Here is a 9,775-nt window from a genome sequence, read left to right as displayed (position 1 = left end):
AGTGGAAATTAAATTGAAACTGAAGTGTTTTTCTTTTAGTAGCGTACAAAACACTGTTGCGAACAGTTGCAAAAAATACGCGCTGGTTTGTTTCCTACCTTCTGTTGGACAGAATTTTACAAAGAAATTAATTAATTAAGAAAGATTTTATTTCGCGTTTTTTTTTTTTTTTGTTGTTTTTGCTTTTTGTTTTCCTTTTCCAAGTTTATAAATTTTCAACCGCATGCGCAAAATGCAAACCACGTTTGTGGAACTTATTTGTTTCTATACACTATACGCTATCGTTGTCGCTGGCGTAGTTAGTGAGCCCTCAAACCCATACTCGCAACAACAACAACAACAACAACAACAACAACAAAAAGAACAGCGACAACTAACGGCGCTATCTAGCGACAGTAAATTATTGCAAAGACCTTACGCTAAAAGAAATGAAACGATCGACGTGTTGCTACCATACTTTCGGGCTTCAATTCCAATGCGTATTTTTGAATGCTTGCGTGATTTTACTGCTATGCGGTGTACTAAACTGTTTGTATTGCAGAAAATGGAAGAACGCAAAAACTGGCCTCACACCGGCAATCTGACCAAAGATTTTCTCGATCAATTCTTTGGTAACGAAGACGCAATGGGCAGCTTAGTTAGCGAACGTTTCCGTCAAATGACCGATAAAGAGTTAAATAAACATTTGATGATAAATTTGCAAAAGTTTTTCAAGAACCGTAACATTAAATTGCGCTTCTTACCCGGCCTTATGGTGAAAATTATACCGAGTCCGGAAAACAAATTAAAACTAACTCTTAAGAAAAGTATTTTCCTTTAATTATTGCAAAAAAAGAAAGAAAAAAAAATAATAAAATCGAAACCAAATACTATTCTCATCCCGCAGAGTCCATCATCAACTATCACCGTCGATCTGAAAGTGCTCGCGGCAAAAAAAACTCAGGCGGTTTAAGTGAACTATTAAGTGGAACTGGCTTAAATTTAGACACAGAAGATCCCGATGTTTTCGACGAATTGGAAATCGATGGTAAAAAAAATCAGAAAATGGAAAAACTGAAAAAATTGAAAAAAATGAAAAAGCTGAAGAAACTAAAAAAGAAATCATCATTTAAGCATGCCATCCTACAGATGGCATTACCTGTCATGGTAAGCTTCTATTTTAATTCGTTTAATGCAATGCAAATGCATTGCGAAAGACAAGAATAACTTACATTTTTCTCATCATCATTCATTCTCCGATAACTATTTGAAGCTATTGCCAGCTATTTTAATGGGTACATTTTTGCCATTTATACTGCCGACGCTTAAGCTGGCCACTTTCACTTCAATGATTCTGAATAATGCTGCTTTCGTTGCCGCTCTAATATACGCGGCTCGTACACAGGTCAATTTGCAAGATGACCAGCAACATATCAATTACAATTATGGCGTTAACAACAGTGCCGGTGTGCACCGTTATTAAGGCTTTCCTTTTGTGTTAATAAAATTCAAACTTACATTTTCGATATAAGCGAATTTTGTTTTATTTTTATTTATTTATTTATTTTTTTATTCAGTCACAAAAAGAAAAAAAATTTCCTCAGCCAAATACTATTTATTTACTTTTTTAACTATATATCCTTAATATAACAAGGAGAGTGAGAGAAGGAGAGAGAGAGAGAGAGAGAGAAGGAGAGAGATAGAGATAGAGATAGAGAGATTGTTGATCTCAGCAAGAAATAAATTGACCGATCATTTCCTCTTCATAAACGAGATTTTTTTTTATTAGCGATTTTCTTGCTTACAACTACAATGATAAGTGAAACTGTTCAACCAAGAATTTGCGTGAAAATTATGCACAAAAATTTCATAAAATTAAGGTAAACGTTTCCAAGTGAATCTTTAATTGGCATTTGCCGCATGAAACCTATGATATTTATGTTATATATATATATATATATATATGTAATAGTATGTGATTTCGCATTATATTATATGTGTATGTATGTATGTAATACTAAATTAATGAATTATTGATATTTACTCTTTTCTTCTCATTAAATATCCTTTTTATCTAAAATGTGAACTAAATTGCGATCATCTTCGCTTATATCCTTATCGTCCCAACCCCAAATAAAAACTTTTTCTTTTTCATGATCCAATTGCGATAACATATCTGCGGGTACATTAGTCGTTTCAGGCTCATTATTATTTAAATCCTTAAGAACGAACGGATAACTACCATCGCCAGTACGTTTAGTACGTCGAAGTATCATTTCCCTCGACACGGTTTTCATATCATACGCTTGACCTACATTGCAAAAAACAAAAAAAAAAGAAAAAAAAAATTTATAAAAGAATTGTACGCATCTAAAAGGACGATAGCTTACCGATTTTCGCTAATAGATTCAATATAGTGACAGTTACATTAGGATAACGGCCTAGTTCGGCCGCCTTGTAATCCCACGGAAATATGTGATGATAATTATGCCAGCCTTCGCCGAGTGCTACAATCGATACCAGCTTACTTTCAACCGGACTGATATTCTTATCGTACGGTTTCGTGCCATAAATATGGGCGATACTATTTACAGTCCAAGTTCCGTGTAAAGATATTGTGTAGCGCAACACACTACATATAAAGAAACTCCGCATCAACGGAGCTCCCCAAGCCAAATATGGAATAATTGCCGGCAATACGAAACAAAAAAGCGGCATAAGCATCACAAAGTATCTAAGCGATAACAGGTTTGTTGTAGAGACAAAACAAAAAACAACAAGCAAAACCTATTTAAACTGCGTTTAAGAAAAACTCACTTTCTTTGGAATCTTATCACTGGATCGGCCTCCAAATCGCTTAAATCAATCAGTTTTCCCTTTTCTACGACATCGGGATGTTTTCGGCACATTAACCAACCCATATGCGAGAAGAAAAATCCACGTCGCGAACTATACGGATCCGCATTGGTGTCAGTGAATTTATGATGTACGCGATGATCCCGAGCCCAAACATAAATGCTGTCTTGGAATGCCAAAGTATCAAAGACCATTAAGATTATACGCAAAGGCAATTTAGCCTTGTAGGAGCGATGAGCCCATAAACGATGAGCACCGCCCGTTATACCTATGCCCCCTAAGAATGTCAAAAAGTAACCTAAAAAAGAAAGAAAACAAATAAAAAAATTATTCCTTACACTTGTAACTGCATAAATGATATGATGTGTGTTTGTTTACCGAAAAGAAATTCCAAAATTGCTAATTCGGCAAATACTAAATAGAGACCGTAGAACGCCCCGGTGTGTAAAATAATGAAAGCAATCACGTTTCTCCATACAATTTCCACTTTATAGGGCTTTTTTAAATGCTCCTTTTCTCTGGTACTAACCTCATCGCTTGATAGATCAAATCTCTTTGAATTGACTGTCGGTGGTAGGAGATCGTTGGGTGGCGTCGGTGGCGAAGAGGTGACTTTGTTGTTATTATTGGTATCAGTAAGCGCCGTTTCAGCCAATATAAATGTGCTGCCAACAACGTTCGGCGCCATGCTATAAAAAAATATATATTATATATAAAATATCGGAACAACCTAAAATGTAATCCTAAAGTGTAGTTAACATAATCTTCTTTAATCGCACATCTAATCGAACAGTACAATATTGTGTGAGGCTTAAATTAACATTTAACCTATCTTTGAAGCGAACTTCTTTCAAAATTCTAATAAAATCATCGAACGCGGCTGAAACGTGTAAAATTTGCTTGGCAATTGAGAACAACTGAAAGTTGAAGGGGACGAGAATGTGTGACTAAAAAATTACTTACTTCAATTCGTCAATGTTCGAATGCCTTTGACAATTTTGACTTGGGGAACTGGGGCGACTGAGTAACTGGATCTAATATGTTCGCTGTCGTACATCTCATCTAAGTTGATACGCAAAGTCATTGAGGGTCTTCGCAATATCTTACCTGAGCAAGGATATGTGTGCGCTCCTAGCAAAAATTTACCTTACGTCCATGTTATTGCGTGCAAGAGGGATCACCTCGAACTGCAATTTAATTTGAATAATGTTTCGACAATGTTGTGATTTGTTACTTGTTCGGGTAATTCTGCCTTGTTTAAATTTTTAGCGTGTTCTCTATCGTCTAAAGTAATCTCTTAAATATTCAAAACAGATAAGCAAAGGTTTTCATCGAAATCGTATTCTTGCTGTGACTTGGAAATGTGGGCTTTTTTGGAATAAAGTCGTTGCTTAGAAGAAAGTCAACTTTACTGATCAGTCTCTTTTAAAAGTAATACAATTTCTAATATTTCAATCTATGTACATGCCAACAACACGCCTATAGCAGACGATAGAATTTTTCAAAAATTTTATTAAGCAAATTTTATTAGGAGCAACTTTCAATGGACTCGAACTGTTTATCGAGTCATTCGATCACGATTAACCAAAACTATGCACCGAAAAGAAGTATCGAAGAGTGTATCGAGGTCGTATATAACTTTGTTATTTATATGCATAATTAGCTGCGAGACAGCGGATGAATTTACGATGTGTTATTAATGGTTGCCATTAGAATTCGAATTAAGTCGGTAATGAGCCTATGTTCACTTCACATGCGAGAGGAGAACTTTTAAGAGAAATTTTCAAATTAAATGCAATATCTGTGTAGATAGCTATTTTTTTTACATTGTTATGCCAGATGGGAACTTTCCTATTAATCATTTTATGGTCGTCCTATTGTCGGGTGTTATCTCATTTCATATGCGTGCATGCTTCTGCTTTGTAAGCTTCAGTAAACAGACCTTAACAAGATAATCATGTCAGTCAACAAATATAAGCAAAAATTTTGAAATTTACATACATACGCGCATATGCGCTTGATCACGCGTATATAATGTAATACATTTTACTACAAAAATATTTATAAATATCGTTTTTCATCAGGAAACCGTCGTTTATGTTTAATTAGAAATGCCACAAAGAAAACGAAAGAAAATTAATTATGAAAAAGAATTTATTTCAGAAATTCACGCATACATACGCAGTGCGTTCAGTCTCATTAGCATTGGGCTTTTTCGCTCGATAAAGAGGTAAACGCTTGTTAAACCTAATCCATTGTCCAAACGTAAAAATTTTTTATACTATTTTCCAGTAGAAAAGACAAATAACAAATAACTTCAACAACTTATGGCATCGGGTTGTTTTTCGTGTAAAGAAGGAACGAAGAAAAAAACAAACTATTATTAAAAATTAATGTTTGATGGGGTATCCTTTCATTCTGACATATTTTTTTATAAATTTCCTAGTGGAGGAAACAGAGATCAGGGATCTTACTCCGTTCTTCTTGTAGTCTATTTTTCAAATCTCGGACGGAAGAGATTGAATGTTTTGACAGGGTTAATGCCTGGTGATAATTGGGGAAGAGGATGCGCACTTGGCGGCAGTTATATAAGAGTCATTCTCGGACTTGGGCTTGCGTTCGTTATCTTGGTAGATAGAAATCGAATGTTTCCAAGATGCCAAATTTGCCCGCACTTTCTTTACGAAAAAACCCAATATTAGTGAGACTCACTGCACCTGCATTTATATTAAATAAGAAATTACAGCCGTCTGAGTGGCCGAGTAGGCAAGAGTCTCGACTAGCAACTCTCCAATGGTCGTGGGTTCAAATCTCAAGTGCGGGAGAGTTTTTAATAAAAGCTGAAAGCCTTAGATGCTAGTGCTTTAAGACTTAGTCTTAGAATTTATTCTCCGGCTAAATTTATAATAATAATAATAATAATAATAATAATAATAAGAAATTACATTTTCCGTACACATGCATATTAATGATTCAATTATAAAGGAACATAGTCATAATTCAAAAAACAATTTACTCCATGTATTTATGACAATTAAGACGACTTTTAAGCACTTTTTTCAACATCAACAATAGCATTGAATCTTGACAGACGCAATTGCTTTATAACGATTAGCGAGCAGTTTGTTGTTTGTTTGTTTGTTGCTCCTTCAAATTGGGTCATCAAGAACCTGTCTAAACATATTCTACGTATATCTCTTAACCTACTCCACTCGCACATGAACGAAGTGTATAAGTGAATAACCGAATAGCTAACCAATCGACTAGTTGGCCTTTAAACGCTTAAATCGTAAACGTACTCTTCGATTAGCAATGTGTTTGTGTCTGTGTGTTCTTGAAAGTGAATTAACCATAAAAACACACATTCTTACAGTCATATACGAATGTGTGTCGAACTCTTTTATTATTTCCATTTTTTTTTTTTTTTATATATTTTGTTGTTCTTGTTGGGATCGCAATCGCGGTGCTCTATGGTAGTTGGAAAAGAAATCAACTTTTTTTTTAATCAAGACTTGGGTGATCAAAGTTAAGGTTGACAAAGCTCAATGCCAGGCAAAGATGTCCGCATATTTCTTCAAGCTAAAATTCAATAATTTAATGAATAACAAATTTTTCTCGTTATTAAGTATTTTCGTATTACGGCTCGAATGTCAAAGTATAGCTTATTGTCTAATGGACCATGCAAACTATATATTCTTGAATAACATAAGATTTTCATGTTTGTCTATATGTGACAAGTAAAAAAAATAAAAATAAATAAGTTTCTTTGCATATATCCACCTGCATATTAAGTTTGTAACGATGTATGCAACAATCAAAAGGACTTCAGCTTGACCGATATTTTATTCAACGTGCCTAGGTGGAAAAATTCAATACACTTTGATTGAAGTTTGGCACATGTTTTGAACTAAGGACGAACACTATATAAAATGAATCGGATCATTTTACTCCTCCTATTAAGCGGGTACTCCTCATTGGAAAAATTTTTCCCTTTTTATTATTTGTTGAGAAAAGTTGATAAAAAAAAAAAAAAAAAGAGATCGTTTTTTAGACATACTTTTGAATGGGGTTTAGAATATTTCGTAAAACACCCTCCATATATAATATACGATATACACTACAATATAGTAGCATTTGGAAAAGCATTACAGGTGCAAAGGATAAGACTTCGCAGTAATTATCTTTTAGTGTTAAAAAAATGTAGAAAATTTGCTTGAGTATCATAGCTATCGACGATTCGTCCGTACCTTCCACTTTTCTACTTGAGAATTGCTTTTAATAACTCGTAACACTCGGCAGTGTTAAAAAGTCAGCTCAACTAAAGTTTCTTATATGATGAAGCAAACATGCCTTAGGTGCCATATGCTTATAGCTTCATTTTCTTTTTTATTTATGTAAAAACAGTAAATGATTCATTTAGATTTAAATATATTTTGAAAGAGTTGAAGAAGCCAGGTGAAGAAACAAATTGGAATTCCGTTACGACATTAATGGCCAACACGAACTTCTATTTCTTATATCATTCATTCTAATCTTGTTCATTTGTGGCAATGTTTCGGAAATTATTTATAATGCTAACGCACGGATTTATTTTGGTACACGTTTTAATTTACTCTGATCGTATATTGCTATGCATAGCGTTAAAGCAGTTCATCAAGCATGTTGTAGCATATTTAAGTAGTGAGTTCGGATCAGACACTGCTTTTTATTGTCGTTATTGTTGTTGCCGCTGTCAATACAATCAATTTAGTAAACATTTTGTATAAAAACTTTGCGTCCACTGTGATCCTCTTACGGTGTTGTCTAAAATTTGCATAATGATGATCGATTGATCGAATATAAAAATTAAATAAACTTTATTTAAAAATGTCTTTTTTAATTTTTATTATTATTCTTAACCCCAGAAAGAAATGCTGGCAATAATACAATTTCAAGTTTTGTCCTATCTGTACACATACACGTAGGTAAATCAATTCAATGACGAGATGCCAAATTAGGTTAGAGAATTGAATTTCTATAACAGCTTGAGTTACGATGTAATTTATGGCAAAATGTAAACGCGATAGCAAGGAACCGATAAAATTGATAAAACCTTATCGATGAAAATTAAAATTCAAGGTCAAAGCTATAGTCACAATTTTAATTCACAAAACAATTCCAGTCCCATCAATTTGGGACCCAGGTGATTTCAACTAGATCCACTTAATCTTTTTATTTAACTACCATCCTAAACAAATTTTCATCACAAATATATTAATAATTAGGCTTTTCTGGCATATAAGGGTTTGCGTTTCATGGGCATCCCTATATGCACTGGTATGCAAAAAACAAAACTACGTAGTCCGGAGGTGAGGAATTTATTTATTATCAGCTAATTTCCCCTAAGAAATATTCAAAATTCGACTTTTTTACCATGTAAGGCTTGCACTTCCTCAACTAACCGAATAAAAGAGGCTTTAAAATATTCCCACAACCGATCCAAAGCTTTCACACCACAACACTATTATTTAAGCACTTTTGTAGAGATCTTTACGACTTTACAAAATAAGGCGCTACATGGGGGATGGTCGAAAAAGTGAACCGATGCAAAAAAATGAGGCGATCGTCTTTGGGTCAAAGCACGTCATTGTGCCACATTTCATTGAAATATCCCAAAAATTGCGACCTGTAGCTTGGGCACAAATTTATATGGACAGACATCAAACGAACAGACGGACAATCAATAGAACAAAAGGTCGGTCTACCATAAGCCCTTATACGTCTTACGTACAGCCACGCAAACACAATATACTCTGAACCAGAGCTGATATAGGGTATAATGATTCTAAGTCGGATGACTTAATTAAAGATAAATCCATCTAAAGTTCTTCCGGATGTTACACAAATCTACACAAATGTGTTATGCCCTTCCCGCAAATGGTAAGTGATACAGGAGGTAAGTATAATTATTTAAGGAATAGATCAAAATAAATAAAACCTCTCGACTTTTTGAAATTATAAAGTAAGTTATAATTTTAACTAAACAGACACAAATTGTCTAAATGATCAAGTTTTGAAATCCGTTGTAGTGCAAGGGGATGGATTTGAGATACACTCTTTTCTCATACTCATAACCAATCTAAGTTTGTCTGTCTGTCCTGTATTGTTTTGTTCAATCTACGGGTTGCAAATTATTGACATATTTTTTGGAGAAATTTGGTACACGAACGTGATTTGGATCAAGGACGAAAACTATTAAAAATTTTTTTGTTCGGATGGAGCCACTTTTTCGATCACTTTAAAAAGCTTATAAAAAATCGAAAATTTATGCAGACCTGTTTAGAATGTAAAGTGGAGAATATGTGTACTTTGTGAAGCCTACATTGCAAGTATATAAAATTTGCCTGCCTGGATGGATTGGCTAACAAAACATTACCCCACTTATCGGGGGATTCTAGATCGATTATGCAATCTTGAAAAAGAGAAACAAAAATCTGTCCAACGTAATTTTAGGAAACACAAAAATGTAACGGAAACATTAACATTTCACCTGCGTAAATTTCACCTTGGGTAAATTTCAATTTTGATCGGTTGAAAAGTTGTCCTTATGTCTTAACATTTATAAGGATAATGTTTTTAATAGTAACAATTATTACCTGATCGTAGTATCCTGGTGTGGTGTCGCAAATTAAATTAAAGGGAAAAAAAAATTTATCAAAATTTTTTCTTTAGATTAGCAAACTTTTTCAATTTCGCCACAAGAAAATTTTGAAGTGGATTAAGAACGAATTTTATTTTAATTATTATTATTATTTTTTTGTTTTATTTATTTTTTCTTTTTTCACCACATTGCAGGATACTTTTCTTTATAAGAGGTTTTCATTATATGAAAATATTTTTTAATTTGTTTTAATTTTTTTTTTTTTTATTTATTTTTTTTTTTTAGCTATTTTTGATGAAC

General features: G+C 33.6%; 2 protein-coding genes across 2 annotated transcripts; one reads left to right on the top strand and one right to left on the bottom strand.

The window, feature by feature from the left end:
• Positions 1 to 232: 232 nt before the first annotated feature.
• LOC119643890 lies at positions 233 to 1,475 on the top strand. The gene is made up of 3 exons (XM_038043391.1): positions 233 to 802; positions 1,087 to 1,146; positions 1,253 to 1,475. The coding sequence occupies exons 1-3, from the start codon at positions 233 to 235 to the stop codon at positions 1,460 to 1,462; spliced, it is 840 nt and encodes a 279-aa protein (XP_037899319.1). The 3' UTR covers positions 1,463 to 1,475.
• A 223-nt stretch (positions 1,476 to 1,698) lies between these two features.
• On the bottom strand, positions 1,699 to 9,570 carry LOC119643891 (stearoyl-CoA desaturase 5-like). Its single transcript, XM_038043393.1, has 5 exons — positions 9,471 to 9,570; positions 3,214 to 3,524; positions 2,797 to 3,133; positions 2,370 to 2,713; positions 1,699 to 2,290 (listed from the first exon to the last, which is right to left on the bottom strand). The coding sequence occupies exons 2-5, from the start codon at positions 3,521 to 3,523 to the stop codon at positions 2,037 to 2,039; spliced, it is 1,245 nt and encodes a 414-aa protein (XP_037899321.1). The 5' UTR covers position 3,524; positions 9,471 to 9,570; the 3' UTR covers positions 1,699 to 2,036.
• Positions 9,571 to 9,775: the final 205 nt, after the last annotated feature.

Source organism: Glossina fuscipes, unplaced genomic scaffold (genome assembly GCF_014805625.2).
Source record: "Glossina fuscipes isolate IAEA_lab_2018 unplaced genomic scaffold, Yale_Gfus_2 67085, whole genome shotgun sequence".
Taxonomy (NCBI): domain Eukaryota; kingdom Metazoa; phylum Arthropoda; class Insecta; order Diptera; family Glossinidae; genus Glossina; species Glossina fuscipes.
This window is presented reverse-complemented; position numbering and strand designations above follow the sequence as displayed.

Bases quoted from the DNA above. Each gene is read 5' to 3' on its own strand.
- LOC119643890 (XM_038043391.1), top strand. From the start codon at position 233: ATGCAAACCACGTTTGTGGAACTTATTTGTTTCTATACACTATACGCT. The intron at 803-1,086 runs AAAAGTATTTTC...AAAAAGCTGAAG, and splicing joins AATTAAAACTAACTCTTAAG to AAACTAAAAAAGAAATCATC. The intron at 1,147-1,252 runs GTAAGCTTCTAT...AACTATTTGAAG, and splicing joins AGATGGCATTACCTGTCATG to CTATTGCCAGCTATTTTAAT.
- LOC119643891 (XM_038043393.1), bottom strand. From the start codon at position 3,523: ATGGCGCCGAACGTTGTTGGCAGCACATTTATATTGGCTGAAACGGCG. The intron at 3,134-3,213 runs GTAAACAAACAC...TTTCTTTTTTAG, and splicing joins AATTTTGGAATTTCTTTTCG to GTTACTTTTTGACATTCTTA. The intron at 2,714-2,796 runs GTGAGTTTTTCT...GTTATCGCTTAG, and splicing joins GTGATAAGATTCCAAAGAAA to ATACTTTGTGATGCTTATGC.